The following is a 17462-nucleotide window of genomic DNA, read 5'->3' on the forward strand; positions in this document are numbered from 1 at the left end:
GAAACCACTGGTGAGACAGTCCTGTCAAAATAAATAGCGTAAATTTAGCCAGAGAAAAAGTCTTGATTTCTGTGGAAAGTTACATCTCCTCACTTGAGTGGAGCTGGTGACAAGCCAGTTATTTAAATGTTGCTTCCAAACTGTTTCATCACACTGTCCAAAATGCTACATTCTCTTCTACTTTATTTGACTAAAAGCATCTGTGATTGTCTCCAGCATGACACAGAATGATCTTGATTTCAGGGCACAGGTTCTTGTTCTTAACTCCCCAACAGGCACCCCCACCCCCACCCCTACACACCAGATCCCACGGTAACTTGGGAATGGGGATGTCTCCAGGGAGAAGTAGGCTATGTTCTTGGTTTTCTCCAAATGGAAGTCTCTCCCTTATGAGTATGATGATAAATAAAACAGGGTGTGATGCTCATGTGGCCAAAGGCTAGGAGGCCTTCCCCTCCACCCCAATTTCTACTCCAACCCCAAGACTCTGTGCTGCTTGAAGTAGTGCAACAATGAAACATCCTGACTGGGCCCTTTGTTTTAGGAGTGAAGACACACACATTGTACCGTGATTACATAAACACAAAGACATGGAATAAAAATATCAGTATTGGTTTTATCAGTGGAACTGGATAAACCTGTATCGCCCTCCTCCTCCTCCCCTCCCATCCTGCACAAAACTCGACCTCCTTTCACTCAAGGCTCCTTGCATTCATTTCCCTGGGAAGTCTGGAGTTTTCTAGTTTTCTGGTCTGAGATGATTCCCTTTGCAGAATCCTTTGTAGAAGGTAGAAGTCTGCTTTCTTCCTGGTTTAAGCCATATTTATCACCAAAGTAATTCTTTTCAGCTTCCCTTCAATTCCGTGTCAGTTTCTAAATTACGACTTACCGAGTTGGTGTTTGGGAGACAGCACTGCCCATTCTTTGGCTGCCTCAGCTGTCTGCCACAGGCTGCCTGTAGGTCAGACCAAAACCCAAGCTTCAGCAGTGGGGTAGGCAGAAGAGTCTTTTACTGCACACATACAACTGCCTGTTTCCCACATACAGTCAGCATTGCCAGATACAGAAAGTGTGCCGAAGCAGCCTGGTGCTACCCAGGCCAGGGTCGGGCTGGAGAGACTCACAATCTGTTTCCCTCCAGGTGGAATATCAGAATGAAGGCATTGATGCTACCCCCGTGGCGTATGAAGACAATCGCCCACTCCTGGACATGTTCCTCCAGAAACCCCTGGGACTGCTTGCACTTTTGGATGAGGAAAGTCGATTTCCCCAAGCAACTGATCAGACCCTGGTTGGTGAGTGTCCTCTGGAAAAGGCATAATACACTCAGGAGAGAACTTGGTTCATTGGTATTTTAACTTGGTATTCTGGCCACCTGGTAGGTTATGCAAGTATAGACCCTGTTTTTAATGAATGGAAATCTTCAGCAAATGTCCTGATAGATTTGTGTCTGAAAGCAAACCCATCACCAAGCCGTCCTCACTTTCCTCGTGTTGCCGATATCATTTTTGTACCTTCTTCTCCCTTATTTCCTATAACCAGCACTTGCTTCCCCTCCTTTTCATACCCTTCTCTCCTATCTTTGCCTGGACCCCATCTACGTCTAGTCCAAGTTTGTATAGAAGACCCTCCTGGTCTCCTGGCTCCTAGGTTCATACCTATCCCCTCTACCCTAAACATCCCAGCCAATTTAGTCTTTTTAAAGCCACCTTTTCATTAGGTTGCTGTTGTCTATAGGATGCCAATAAGACACCTCCTCCTGACGTTAAAGGCCCTCTGCACTCTATCCCTGTTCCTCTTGACCTTCTCTGATCTTCAGTGTTGCACATGATCTCATCCCTCACTTAGATTGTGGGATATTTAGGGCAACAAAGCCCCAATCTTTGCATCCGCTTAGTACTTAGCGCGGTTCTTCACACAGAGTAGGCCCTCAGTTACAACAATAGCAAAAATTGTTATTGAGGGAGGAACAGAAAGTTTCAAGCCTTTTCCCCAGATAGGAAATTGATTGGTGGGAGAGATTCCCTTCTAGGAGTTGAAATTGTCACTCTTGGCAGTTTCCTTTTACCTATAAAGTCATCAGAAGTTGCCACAATAAGTTTATACCAGGGTTGTTTGCCTTCCATGGGATATCTTCACGGTTCTAAAGCTAATTGGCCAGAGTTCTGGTGTCATCAGTGTCCAAGCTAGGAGTTCGTAGAACGAGAGATCTTAGGGCATAGCCTAACACTAAAGACAACATGAAACAACTAAACAAAACTTGATTGTAAGCTCATGTCAACGGGGCATTTTTCTCCATCTTTGTACCTATAATGATAACATCAGGCTGCCCTCAATATCCCTTATTCTGGGTCACTCCTGGCTCAAGGAGCACCTCTTTGTTTGAAGGAGTCAGCAGTTCTCATTGTAACTTTTAAACATGACAATCCACACAGATAAATTTGAAGATAATCTGCGAAACAAATACTTCTGGAGGCCTAAAGGAGTGGAGCTGTGCTTTGGCATTCTGCACTATGCTGGGAAGGTAAGGCAAGTGTGTGTCAGTAAACCTGAATCTGACAAGTGTAGGTGTCCATATTACCCTGTCTGTGCTGCTCACAAAATGGCTTGCAGATTTCCTTCTCCTTTTAATTCTCTGTGAACACCTAATCGTAATTCCCAAACTTTCTCAGTGGTGCTGCTTACAGAAAGTCACCCGTAGCAAAAAAGCCATTTCTTGCTGGGGTGGCTGCAGTGTAGCCATCTGCTGCTCACCTGAGCTTTGGCCTAGAAGTGACAGCTATCCAGAGGGAAAACAGTATAGCGCTCACAGTGGTTAGCCGTGAATGTGCACATTCTGAAGTCATTTGGAAATGTGTAGGTAACAGGGGAGGGTTAGTATCACAGTGGGGCTCGGTTTTTAGCACTTTAACTATATGTGTCTACAGGACACCAAAAATGTCTAGATAAAAAGGGGAAAAAATTCACTTCATCATCCAGATTTTAAGCTTTTATAACACTAACTGAAATTTCCACCTTTCATAACTTATGCCTCAGTCTCATTTCAAGTTCCTGAAGCAGAGTGGTGACAAATTTAGGAAACTCTCTGGTTCTGCAGCCAACAACTCATTGCTCGAGTTACTCACAAAGGAGTCATTGGGATTATGGCTAATTGGTTCTGGTGGGGTCTGCTGAGGACCTGGGTCCAAAAAAAGGGTAGGAGTTCAACAAAAGGCATTTGGGATTATTTTGTTGATTTAAGATTTATTGAAAGTATTTTTTATATTCATATCATGGTATTGAAATTAATTTTGCCTGACTGGAGGTTAGTTGAAGGGCAATTCTAGTATAAGTAAAGAGGATTATTTTTCTCTGTGCGGAGTGCATAGTATCTATTTTGGGTCTTTGTTAGAAATTGCAACCCAATTTTTACCCTTAAATACTTCATTCACCTCAGCACTGATGTCTGACCGTGTCTTAATGTCCTCCACATCTGGGATTCCCGCATCTGTCCTGAGCCCCGCCCCCATTCCGCTCCTCTTCCTTGCCCCTCCCGTTCTGTCTCTCTGTCCCTCCACACCGATTTCCTATTCACCCATCTTCCCTTTCTCTCTCTTCTCCTTTCTTGATTTTAAGGGGGGAAAAAGGATTGTTTACTTTCTGGGCTCAGTGTCCTTTCCTGAATTCATTCTTTCTCTGGAGTGTTCCTTAAAATTTCTCTGACCTAGATCCCTTCTGTTGTGAGAACTGAAAATGGCTCCGCATCCCTGAGCCATCACTCATGTGCCATGAGTACCTTGGGAGCAACGACAGTACGGTGGTTATGAATAGGGAGCCCAAACTGCCTGGGTTTGGAAGCCTGCCTGCCACTTGGGAGATTTGTCACAGTGAGAATATCATTCAGTTTCTCACTAAGTTTCTGCCCACCAGTATAATGGAGATAGTTAATAGCATTTACCGTATAGGACAGGTGCTTCATGCATAGTGACCAATATATAGTGCCCAATTTGTTTTCATAGTTATTCTCACATGATATATCTTTGATACGCCTCTTTTCTTCAAAGAGCACCTGAACAAGAATTTAAGATAAATTGGCCTGTCAAAAATTACAGTTTTTTCCTCCTTATCTCATGGTCTGGATTTAGAGGCATGGCTGTGTCAAGATAAAGTCTCGACATAGATCGATGAATGACTGACCTCAGACAGCTTGCCAGTGTTGCCAGCAATGGATGTTATCAGCTAGTTTGCTATTTGCTGTTCATGTTGCAGGTATTATACGATGCTTCTGGGGTTCTTGAGAAAAACAGAGACACTCTCCCTGCTGATGTGGTTGTGGTCCTGAGAACTTCAGAAAACAAGCTTCTGCAGCAGCTCTTCTCGATTCCTTTGACCAAAACAGGTACATGGAGCCCCCTGACCTCCCTGGGCCTGATGCTTTCACAAGCACTGCTGGAGTTTCCTTGTTAGTGTCTAAATACTGCCAGGGCTACACTACTACCATTTGGAACTTTAAGCAGGGGTACAGGTCTATCCAACTACAAGAAAAGGAAAGTGATTGTTTCTTTTGCAATTTAATTGCATATCATCAGTGTATATACACTGTGTACACACACACACACACACACACACACACACACACACACACACTTTTTATAACATTAACTCTTAGACTTCTCATTTTCTCTGCTTGCCTCTTTCCATTCTTCCATTTATAAAACCATAAGTTATCATTAATTCATGCTAAGCACTCTAGGGTGGTCTCAGTTTACCTAGAATTTTTTGGGGAAGATTATTTCTGTTCACATATGATTCTAAGTGAAGGGAATGTGGGGAATCCAAAGATCATCCAGTCATGGGGTCCTCAGAGGTCACCTGGTCCAACTCACTACCCAGTCAGTGCCCCACCCCCCACTCTCCTAACCAACTTAGAATAGGTCCATCATGGCCTGCATGCCCGGCCTTTGCCCTCTCACAGCCACCTTTTGCTTAATGGCTTCTGTTTAGCTGCACTGTCAGTTCTTATGATAAGAATTAGAAAACTAGGGCCAAAGAACAGAACTTCCCTGTCTTTGCTGTTTTACCAAATAGATTCCCATTTGGTCAACCTGGGATCTGCTGCCTTTGGCCAGGCAGCCCACTAGGTCTTCTCACAACTTTTCTCTCGAGGGCGTTATGTGCTGAGGGTCTGTCTGGAAACAGTTGTGGGTATGCTTTTATGAAAACTGGAGGAGAAGCCTCTTCGTCATTGTTCATTATTTCCTTTTCTTTCTTCCCACGTCCCTCTTGAAATCATTGGCACCCATGTCTAGTTTGGGGCCTTTGTATGCTAAAAGGGAGTGGCTGCCAGGTCTGATTTTTAGCAACATGCAGAGAAATGAAAAACTTGGCTAAGAAAAAAGCCACAGTCTACAACCTTTGCTTCATCTTAACTTGGGAAGAAAGTTGAAACCAGTTCTTAACTTTCTTCAAACATGCTCCTTTAAACAAAAATAGTAGGGTGCCCATGAGAAAGCTGCCTCCACCTTTCTTTCCAGACCTCCCTTGGGCAGAGCCAGGATTTGATTCATTATCTCTTTATGAAGATATTTACCCTCAAACCTTGGTTCTAAAGACATTGTGCATCCTACATTGAAGGTCAGAATATTAATCAAGCTTCTAAATTTTAAAACATCTATTTTTGGTTTTAACGTATTACAGCCTTTGAAGGTGGGAGAATTTTGTTGGACAGAAGTAGTTTGTTTTGTTTTTGCTGAAATTTTAAATATTTGTTTCAGAGTGGCCAGATGTGAACAGGGCTCCCTCACCAGACACTTAGGTCTTATCAGGAAACTTATGTGCGGGAGCAAAGATACACCCATTATTAATACCCCTAATATGTACTCTTTGAAGTGAAATCTACCCAAATGACTTGTCAGTTGGCATTTATACTCTCTCATAAATATGAGTAACGATTTGTCAGATCTGTTCACAACGTTGGAATTTCCAATTTTTCGGCTGTTGGCAAAATGAAAACAATTTCGCAGCCTGGGCCACTAGGTGGCGTGATGCAAGAAGTCAGACTCTGCAGCAAGCCTTGTGTTTGCCGTTGACTGCCTAAATGGGGAGGAACATGAACAAAGAGATAGCCTCTGCTATTTTTTTTTTTTTTTTTTTTGCTTTTTGCTTTTTGCTTTTCCCTGAAAGAGCTTTCCTCCTGACTTGTAACTCTGTGAATCTTGCCTTCAAACTGCATTCCATACCTCCTGGAGGAAACAAAAGTGGAAAAGAAGACTGGAAACAAACATATTTTCCTAACAAGCTTCCTTGTAATCCTGAGTTGATATGGTATATAATAATTTCTTTTGAAATCCTAAGCTTTATTTTCTCCACATTTTGAGTATAATTTAGAAGCCACAAAAACACATCAAAACTAATAAGCATGATTCTATTTTCTTTTTCTGAAATTATTCATATAAAAATGCCTTCAATCAACATTTATAGAACAGCTTCTAATAATAAGACACCGTGTAGGCAGCAAGGAGGAGATAAAGATAAAATGGCTTTGCCCTAAAGCAACGGGAACTTTCCTTTACCTTCACTTCTCTGTCTAGAATTTACATCCTTATGATGATATTTGCCCTCAAATATCAGTTCTTAAGAGATTGTGCATCCAATGTTGACGGTCAGAATATTAATTAAGATTCTAAGTTTTAAAACATCCATATTCTATATTTTTTGGTATTAGTATGTTACAGCCTTTGAGGGTGGGAAAACCTTACTGGACAGAAATAGTTCGTGCTATTTTTACTGAAATTGTAAATACTCGTTCCAGCACATGTCTCTTATGAAAGCAGATGTGGGTTGTACATCTCAGCATTCTCCCTGGAAGCAAGGTCCCTCACATCCTGGCATTTTAAAAAGAGTATGCCGATATTTTCAGTGCATGAGAAACCATTTTCTTCGTTGTTTTTATTTTTATTTTTTACTGTTTTGAACCCTTAAGTTCTTGTTTTATTAAAATTAAATGGGTCACTAGTTCAATGAGCATAGATATGGGTAGTTACTTTACAAACTTCTTTAGGAGATGAACTACAGAGAGGAAGGAAAAAAATCAAAGTTGAGAAGCTTAGGAGGCTGTTAGTCCCAGACTTTGAAAAGAGGTCCATTGTTGGACTCCTCAGTTTTGAGAGAAGAGAACTCTATGGGATATTGGCACTGCTCTGGCTTGTGGTCCTCATGATGGTTATGTGTTATAATATCTGTTATGCTGTACATGTTTTGCAAACTTTTCTGGGCATGCATTCTATTTCACAATAGCACTTTTGTTTTCCAAAAGATAGGAGATCTTAAAATGCAAAGAGAAACTTTCTTTATCTAAGATTTCCTGTTCCCTTAAGTTGAGGTTTCCTGGTAGCTAGACTGTTGCAGCCCTTGGCTTTCAAAGGCAGGCATCAGAGAGCTCCTGGCTGACATTCCTGTTTGTTTAAATCAGCCTCCTCTCTGGGGGCTGGGCAGGTAACAATCCCTTCATTAGTGTTTATAAAACAGAAGTATTGGTTCTTGGTCTAATCTCTTAATGAGGTTGAGAGGATTAACCTCTGTGTGTCTCTGTGTGAAACCATAATATAAAATCAGAGAGAGTAATCCAGTTGACATTTTCCTATTTCCTGTACCCAACTTCCTGTTCATGTTGTACATCCCCAAATACCGAAAAGGTTAAAAAACGTGGGGTTTGAAGTCAGGAGGCGCAGGATCATCGGGAGATAGGGCTTCTCCCAAATTTCTCTAGCTCCCTTAGCAGCAGCCCCTTTCTGGCAGGCAGCTGCCTGCTCCCACTCCAGGGTACTCACTGGCCATCAGGAGCTCGGAGGCGGCTCAGACTTATGGGGCCGCTCTCTTGCCTCTAGATGGGCCACTTCGGAGGTGGTGAAATTTTCTTTGTAATTTTCTTCCTATTGATAGGAAGTTCTCTGGAGGTTTCATGGGTGAAAATTTGATGTGGCAACAACATTGCTTTCTAAATCTTCAGCTGGGACTTTTCATACTGCATGATCTAGGTAGAAAAACATTAAAAGGAAAGATGTTATAACAAGGTTTCATCACATATTTTCTTGTTTGGGGGACGTTCCACTTACTACTAATAAACTAGAGAAAAGTTCAAAAGGCTCAAGGAAAGAAAGAGAAGACGTTTCAAAAGGAACTTGAAAAATCCATTTCTGTCTTTGAACTGTGAATTCTGACTTCCAGGTAAGGGTTTGGGGTTTTAAAGGAGTTCGGAACTTGGAAGAAACTAGAAAATACAAGAGCAGTGCCAGAGGGAATATTCTACGAGCCTCCAAGTCTAGCTTTGCTTCAGAATCTAGAACTGAGTTTGGCTCTCTTTTCTCCTGCCCAAGCTCTCCCAGGTAGTTCCCTTGGAATTTCTTTGACGTGAAAATCAACAGTAAATTCACTTTATCTTGACTTCCATTGGTTCTGCTTCTTACTTGGCTCGGGGAGGGGCAAGATGAGCCCCCTCGTTTCATCTGTAAAGTACCAACACCATCACTGCTGAAATGCTTGATGTTGCTTTTTCCTGAATCTGTCACTCCCCAAATTCAGCATTCAGCTCTTAAGAGGATGCCTTTTGGTAACTGTCTCTGAGAGTTTTCATTTTCCACTTAATGGTTTCTCCTCCCTACTAGCAGTTCAGAAAATGGGTCTAGCAGGATGAGCTGACTCTAAATGACAAGGTTCCAGGGTCACGGACATGGACAGTACTTCCCTCCTCCTGAAACAGCAGCTCTAATGAGCCAACCCTCTCAGGAAGCCCCGAGGGGTGAGTTCCTCAAGCAGAGACCTGCTTCTGTTTAATTTGAGAATGTATTTCAGTCAGTAGGTAATTATATATTTAGGGTCTATCTAGATGTCGTGTTGTGCATAGGTGCTTTCTAGAAGGAATAAAAGAAAATCCCAATTCGAATAGTCAGGGACAGACAGTGTGTATTCTAAATGTATAAAGTATGCATAAAATAGTGTAAATTCTGAATAGGCATGTAAGTCAGTAAATGAGGACAGTATAAGCATGGTGTCTGTATAAATAAAAATAGAAAAGTCATGGAAATATGTGTCAGTATGGGATGAAACTTCTTTTAGTTGTAAAGACTTCTTGGAAGAGTTTTTTAAAATTTATTATTATTTTTTTAAGATTTTATTTATTTGAGAGAGAACATGAGCAAGGGGAGAGAGCGGCAGGAGAGGGAGAGGGAGAAGCAGGCTCCCAGCTGAGTAGGGAGCCCCACACACGGGGCTCGATCCCAGGACGCTGGGATCATGACCTGAGCCAAAGGCCACGCTTAACCGACTGAGCCACCCACCCCGGCGCCCCGGAAGAGTTTTTTCTCTTTTTTTGTGGTTTTGTTTGTTTGTTTGTTTGTTTTAATGGAGAGTAGAAAAAAATTGAGCAGTCTAGGAGTAATGAGGCATTCTAAGCCAGGGTCTATAGCACTGGAAAGGAGAGGAAGGCAGTGGGAAAATTAAGTGACTAGGATATGAGGAAAGGACTCAGGGCAGAGAGAAGGAAGCAAGGTGGATAAATGATGGCAGTCTACTGAGCCAAGGGTGGGCTTCTGATGCCAATCTGAAACACTGTGAGTGGGCAGGACAGGCTCCTGGAGAGAACAATTGTAGGGTGAGAAAGGAAAACTTGTGTGGGGGTGTCAAGGACTGACTGAGAACCAGGGTGCACCCCATGTGTGTGGAGCCATGTATGAGTAGATGCTCAGTAAATATTTCTGCATTCTGCATTTAGATCTAGCATCCATTTTGAGTTAATTTTCTATGAGGTCTGAGGTTGAGGTTCATTTTTTTTCCCATAAGTAGGTCCAGTTGCTCGAAAACTGTTGAAATGGTTGTCTTTTCTTCATTGAATTGCTTTAGCATTTGTCAAAAATCAATGGTTATATTTCTGTGGGTCTGTTTCATTGATCTGTGTATTTAATTCTTCACCAATACCACACTGTCTTTACTATTGTAGCTTTATAGTAAGTCTTAAAACAGGTAGTGCGATTCCTCCAGCTTTATTCTTCTCTTTCAAAATTGTTTTGGCTATTTCAGTTCCTTTGCCTTTCCATATAAATTTTAAAAGTAGTTTGTCTATATCTATACAAAATCCTGCTATGATTTTGATTGGAACTGCATGAAATCTATAGACCAGTCTGGGAAGAATTGACATCTTCATTATGTTGAGTCTTTCAATCCACAAACACAGTATGTCTACTTGTGGATCTTATTTGATTTCTTAATCAGTACAGTTGGCCCTTGAACAACATAGTTCATTTGAACTGGGTGGGTCCACTTATATGCAGACTTTTTTGATAAATATAGTACAGTACTGTAAATGTATTTTCCTTATGATTTTCTTAGTAACATTTTCTTTTTTTCTAGCTTACTTGATTGTTAAGAATATAGTATATAATATATATAACATACAAAATATGTGTTAATCAACTGTTTATGTTATTCAGTAAGGCTTCCAGTCAACAGTAGCTTATTCTAGGTAAGTTTTGGGGGAGTCAAGAGTTATTTGTGGATTTTTGATCGTGGAGGGGTTTGGCACCCCAAACCGTGTGTTGTTCAAGGGTCATCTGTATTTTGTTTTGCATATAGATCCTGCACATGTTTTGTTAGATTTATACCTAAGTATTTCAACTTTTGGGGCTAGTATACATTTTTTGTTTGTTTGTTTTCAGTTGTCCAGCTAGCATACAGAAATACCATTGATTTTTGCAGATTGATCTTACCTCCCACAACCTTGCTAAACTCAGTAGGAGTTTTGTTTTTGCTTTTTTGATTCCTAGGGATTTTCTACCATAGACAGTCATTGTTGTCTATAAGTAAGAACATTTATTTTTCTTTCCATTCTTATGCTTTTTATTTCTTCTTCTTGCCTTATTTCACTGGCTAGAACTTCCAGTATAATGTTGAATAGAAGTGGTAAGAAGGTAGACATCCTTCCTTTGTTCCTGATCTTGGGGGGATAGCACTGAGTCTTTCACCATTAAGTGTGATGTTAGCTGGAGGTTTCATGTAGGTGTCCCTGTGCTTGCTAGTCCCTCTATCTGGAATATTTTCCCCCAAGACATACCCATAGCTAGCTTCTTCATTTTCTTTAGGTCTTTTATCAAAATCTGCTTTTCCTGTTAAAATGTCAACCTACTCAATATTTTATATTCCCATTTCCTGTTTTATTTTTCTCTTTAGCACTTATCACTACCTTATATACCATATACAGTTATTTATCTTGTTTGTTGTCTGCCTTCCTCCACCATAATGCGAGTTCCAAGATGGCAGGGATTTTTGTCTGGTTTGTCCATTACTGTATCCTACCTGGCATATAATAGCCATTCAGTTTATGCTTACTGAATACATGATGGATGAACCAAATCTACCCAACCACCTGTATCTGCTCCCATCTCTGTCTTCCTTCTAAATGACGGGACTGTGCCGGCGGCCCTCATTACAGGCCAGCTCTGCACCTGCCCTCTCGATTCCTTCCCCGTTCACTTTCACAAGGACTTTGATCATGAAGTGATTCCTCTTCTCTTCTGCATCATCTGTTTATCCCTCTTAATGTGATCATTCTCATCAACATAGTGTCTTCCATCTTTTTGACTCCTTGTTACATGCTCAGTTGTGTTCCCCCCCACCCCACCACCACCACTGAAAAGCTATGTTGGAGTCCTAAGCCCCAATACTTCAGAATGTGACTTTATTTAGAAATAAGGTCTTTACAGAGGTAAGCAAGGTAAAATGAAGTCATCAAGGTGGGCCCTAATCCAATATGACTGCTGCCCTCATAAAAAAGGAAAATTTGGACATAGAGACACACACAGGGAGAGTGCCATGTGAAGACGAAAGAAAGCAGAGAGCGGGGTGATGCATCTACAGCTCCTCTCACCTGAACCTCTGGACTAAATTCTATTTCTACTCTTGCCTTTTACAGCCTAACAGCTAAACTATAGTCTTTTAAAAAATGTAACTCTGATCATCTCACTCCCCTGCTTAAAGCCTCTGATGGCCCTTCATCACACCCAGAATAAAATCCAAAATTCCTGGGGTGCCTGGGTGGTTCATTTGGTTAAGTGTCCAGCTCTTGGTTTTAGCTCAGGTTGTGATCTCAGGGTCCTGAGATTGAGCTCCGTGTGGGGCTCCCCACCCAGCAGAGAGTTTGCTTCCCCTCTCTTTCTCCCTCTGCCCCCTCCTCCTGCTCATGCACTCCCTCTCTCTAAAATAAATAAATATATCTATATTAAAAAAAAAAAAAATCCGAACTCCTTTCCTTTTCTACAAACATGATCAATCCCTGCCCTTCTCTCTGTCCCAAACTTTACCCCTCACTTTCTGACTTCCTTCTGTTACTCGGATATTCCAAGCCTTTTCCTGACTCTGCAACCAGCTGCTCAGTCTGCCTGGAAAATTCTTTCTCCAGATCTTTACAGATCTGTCTCCATCTTGTGATCCAGGATCCTGCTCAGATATCATCTCCAAAGAGAGATCTTCTCTGTCCACCCAGTGGAGAGTGGCCCCACACCTCCACACTCAGTCTGTTACATTACCCTGTTTAACTATCTCCATTGGGATCTAACATTACCCTCTCTGTCTATGTATCACCTCCTTCCCTCATCCCCAATGATAAACTGTAAGCTTCTTGAGAGCAGAGACCTTATCAGTCTTCCCCCCCCCCGCCCCCACGGTATACCCAGAACCCACAGCAATGCCCAGTGCATAGTGAGTCCTCAATAAATGTTTGTTAAATAACTTGGTAACTCCTGCAAGGTAGCAACTAAAGCTAAAATCCAGATCTTGACTCCCAGTTTAAGGCTCTGTATTAATTTACGAGGGCTGCCATAACAAGGCACCACAAATAAAAAGTGGCTTAAACAAGAGAAGTTTATTGTCTCACAGTTCTGGAGTCTAGAAGTCCAAGATTAAAGTTTTGGCAGGTTTGATTTCTTCTGACGCCTCTCTCCTGGGCTGGTAGATTGGCTGCCTTTTCAGTATTCTCACATGGTCATTCCTTGGTCTGTGTGTATATTGTGTGTCCCAATCTCCTCTCTTTATGAGGACACCAGTCATGTTGGATTAGAGCTCACCCATTTGACTTTAATCACCTTTTAGAGGTCCTGTCTCCAAATGCAGTCACATTCCGAGGTACTGGGGGTTAGGACTTGAACATATGAATTTGGGTGGGGGGATACGATGCAACCTATAACAGATCACTAATAGCTGAGGGAGCTGTTCGTTATGAGCCCCCTACCTGTGGGACCTGTGGGCGCCACCACCTTTCCCCAAAAACCCCAAGGACAGCTGTGACCTGCCATCTCGAGAGTGTTTGCAGCCTCACCCAGTCAAGGAAGGAGAGCTCTGTTCTCTCCCTTTTCCTTTCTCCCTTCTGCTGACCAGATGAACTAGTCTGGAGAAAAGAGAAGACTCCCCCAAGCCATAAAGCCATCAATCCAGTCTGAAGGGAAAGGGAGAATGGGAAAAAGAGCTTTGAATTGGTATGATATCAAAAGTTAAAAACAAATAAGGATGTATCTTTAAAACCAAAAGTAATCTTTAATAATAGAAAATATCTAAAAGATCTGTGAACTAGGGCAGAAATATGGTTAAGAGAACTGCCCTCCTCACAGAAAGGTGGGTCAGTGTGGATGAGGGAAATGATAGGAAAAGGCAGATATGTTTCTTGTTTATCCCCAATGAACTGGGATGCCTCAGTAGGCTGATTTCATGCTCCAGGCACAGCAGAGAGCCACAAAGCTTTCTGTACATGTGACCCTAAGAGGCTGGCAGTTTCCATCACTAGCTGGGGATTCACCCCAGCACCAGCCTGGAGCGGATGAGAGTCAGATTTTTGTCTCAGGAATAGTGCAAGTGGCACTGAATAGGGCAAGTCACTCACGAGTGACAGAAACAGCGAATGTTAATTACATGGGCTCTTCATCTCCAACAATCTGTCATCAGAATTTTAGTTCGGTGCTTGGTCTACCCAGCTATGCAATTCTGCCCATGTAACCATCTTGTCTACCTGAGAAGACTGTTAGCCCCATGAGAACAGAGAGGGTGCCTTCTGCTTTATGTATATAGAGAACACGTAGTCGGGACTGTTCACAGTACTTCACAGCTCCACACCGTTGCCCACGTGTGTTCCGCTTTCTGGAATTGTGTCTGTCCCCCACCCCCACACTCAATATCACACCTTCCATCCTTCCCCCTCTCCTGCCTCTGAATCCTTTTTTTTTCTTTAATCTCCAGAACTCAGCCCTAGCCTCACCTCCTCCAGGAAGTTTTGGGTTGGGTCCAATTCCTTGCACCACTGGAATGTAAATTCCATGAGGATAGGATTTTATCTATTTAGTTAGCTCCTCTTTCCAACTCCTAGCGAAGCCCCTGGCACATAGGAGGTGCTTAGTAGAGTCTGTCTGTTCAGGCAGGGTGTGCAATTTATGACCAGAATTTCCTGGTAGTCCTGAGAGCACTAGAAGCATGTCAGAAATACTGGACCACCCTGTGATCTGTGGTGTCTGTTGGAAGCCCACCGTCATCAGACATCTATGTTCACAAGTTGTGAAATTCAGAGAAGAACTCCACTTAGAATTCCATAATCTGAATCTAGAAGAACAAGTGTGAAGCCCTGTTTGGACTCAGGTACCAGAGAAGTGCAGGTGTAATTGCGGTTACATCTGGCATCTAAAATAGATTGCTAGCCCGCTTCCGGCTGGAGTGGGTGGGAGGGGGCTGTCCCAGAAGCAAACAGCACACATGGGATTAAAGTATAGACTGTGCCAGGAAGCGTGAGATTCATGTATTTTCTCAGAAATGTGACCGTCCTGGGGGCTGTGGGTGATGTGTGGCCATCCCTTACCTGACTGCCCGAACCTCTGCTGCCTCTGTGAGGTTCCGTGAGGGGCAGCATCCTCCTCTGCCTTTTGACAGGCTGGAGGAGGAGGCAGAGCTTCCTGGCAACAGCTGGACAGCCCCTGGAGAACTTTATACCTTCTTACCTCTCCCTTTGTGAATGGTTTTCAGTCAAAAGCCTTGCAGAAGACAAAATGCCTGTGTAGTATGGTGGTGGTGGGCAGAGAGCATCCCTTGTAATTCTAGTTTTTTCCCCCTTATCCCTGAATGCTTTTAGGTTTTGAGTTTGCATTTTCCAAGTGCTGTTTTCTTTGTGTTTAAACATAAGCACCTTAAGTGTTTCTTTCCTTTTTAAAAGTCAACCTTCAGTTTCTTCTACCCCATCACCTGTGGTGGGGTGAGGAGCCCTGGACCGTTAAGTCGGGAGACTTAGATATAGATTGCTACTTTGTATCCCTCAGATTTAATTCTCTGAACCAGCTTCCCATCTGCACCTTGAGGGGTTTGCATGAAAAACCTCCCCCAATGGGATGGAACCTTAAGGTTAAACAGACAAATCCCTAATAATCTCTAGCCCAAACCTTCAGTCTGGAATTTGAAAGCTTTCACTGGGCCCTCTTTTGTGTGTTGGTCTGAGAACCATGCTGTCCAGTGTAATGTAAAATGTTCTATTATCACATTTTAAAATGTGAAAAGAAACAGGTTGTCTTAGTCTGTTCAGGCTGCCATAACAAAATACCATAGACTGGGTGGCTTATAACAGAAATTTATTTCTTACAGTTCTGGAGGCTGGAAAATCCAAGGCTCAAGGTGCCAGCACATTTAGTGACTGATGAGAGCCCATTTCCTGGTTCACAGAGCCTTTCTACTGTGTCCTCATATGATGGAAGGGTCAAGGGAGCTCTCTGGGGCCTCCTTTGTGAGGGCACTGATCCATTCCTGAGGGCTCTGCCTTCATGAATCCCCTCATAACCTCTCAAAGGCCCCACCTCCCTGCTCAGAAACACGGTCACCCCGGGAGGCTCTGGGTGCATGTGTGTACCATCACATTGGGGGTTATGATTTAACATATGAATGGGGAGGGACATAAACATTCAGTCTATAGCACAAGTAAAGGTGAAATAATTTTAATAATGTATCTTTACTCAATATATCAAAAATAGTATCATTTAACATGTAATCAATATAAATCTTACCAGTGCAATATTTTACTTTTTTTGTTGTACTATGTTCTCAAAATCTGGTAGGTATTTTACACTTATGGCATATCTTAATTTGGACTGGCCACATTCCATGTGTTCCGTAGCTACCATATTGAATAGCTGTCGCTCTGATGAATCACTGTCCTGGCCACAGAAGTGCCTCATTCCTGCTTTTAAAGAGAAGTGCAGAGATGACAAAGAGCCCTTTTTGCTGATCCTCCCAAAGAAAATGAAGTCTTCTCTCTTCATAAAACAATATTTTATTGTGTCCAGATTTGACATTAGACTGTTTTCCTGTGTATGAGAGAAATCGCTCTTCTGGATTTGCCAAGTTCCAGTACAAGCTTTTAAAAATTTCTCTTGACTCTGTTGGCAGAGATAGAAATATTCCCATATTGTCAGTAGTGAGAGCAGTGTTTCCCAAAATGTGTTTCATGAAGCACAAGGTTTGTGGGATGTGAAGAGGTGTGAGGTGAATAAGAGAGTCCCGGGGTCAAAAAGTGTGGGGAATACTGATTGCGAAAATCCAATACATATCTTTATTGCAGAAATACCAAGAGATGCCTCTTATATACAGGGCTTCCAAAACCAAGAAACTGCTTTTTGTGGAAAGCATCTTGAGGGTCAGGAGTCAAGTGGGACCCGCTGAGGCAATGCTGATCAGAGAATTTTCTCCCTGACTTCCTTTTCCAGGGCAACCTTGTCATGTGGGTTTTAAATCCATTCCCAAAAGTTCCTTTCTTAGTTCAAGGGACCCTGTTGATGCTATGTTCTTGAGAAGGAAAAACTGAGCTCAATAATGAGTTGCGATAATGGCTCTAATACTGGGAACGTTAGTATCTATTGTGAATCAGATCCACTATCTTTCCTCAACACATTTTAATAGTTCTTTCATAGCTCCCAAATGTGACAGCGAATGTACATTTTATTCTAAAGTGGCAGTTCAATTTAGAGACATTTTGTTTTATTTCTTTAATGATCCTGTCAAGTATAACAAATGTGGCAGCTGTGATTTTTTTTTCAAGTGGTCAAAAAATGCAAGAAAAGTAAGTTCTGCTTCTCTCAGCCAGCATCCTTCTCATTCATAGAAAAGAAATATGTTCCCATTTAAGATGAAAGGTTCTTTGCTTTTATTTCATAGCTCATATTGGAGAAAAAGTCTCAAGGCCATTTACAGTTTATTAATTTATCCCACTATAAAATCTCTTTATAATGGGGCTTTCAGGTCATTTTAACGCTCCTCCTTCCTTTCCTTACTAAAAGATAACTCCAGGCACTGCAAATCAAATGAATTAGAAACAAAACCATTATAATTATAATCTCTCTACTTAGAGATGGATCGCAGTTTAACACTTTTTCCCCAGGAATTTGGGTCATATTAATAGAAACTGTATTTTTCTCTTT

The 17462-nt window shown here is 42.1% G+C and overlaps 1 protein-coding gene across 1 annotated transcript in view; it reads left to right on the forward strand.

Moving 5' to 3' along the window:
• MYO3B (myosin IIIB) overlaps window positions 1-17462 on the forward strand; it is a 388457-nt gene that overhangs the window by 182271 nt on the left and 188724 nt on the right. The window contains exons 19-21 of the mRNA XM_027591480.2: window positions 1142-1295; window positions 2436-2524; window positions 4249-4378. Coding sequence (XP_027447281.1) covers window positions 1142-1295; window positions 2436-2524; window positions 4249-4378 — 373 coding nt within the window. The remainder of the gene's footprint in view (window positions 1-1141; window positions 1296-2435; window positions 2525-4248; window positions 4379-17462) is intronic.

Source organism: Zalophus californianus, chromosome 3 (genome assembly GCF_009762305.2).
Source record: "Zalophus californianus isolate mZalCal1 chromosome 3, mZalCal1.pri.v2, whole genome shotgun sequence".
In the NCBI taxonomy this organism is placed as follows: Eukaryota; Metazoa; Chordata; class Mammalia; order Carnivora; family Otariidae; genus Zalophus; species Zalophus californianus.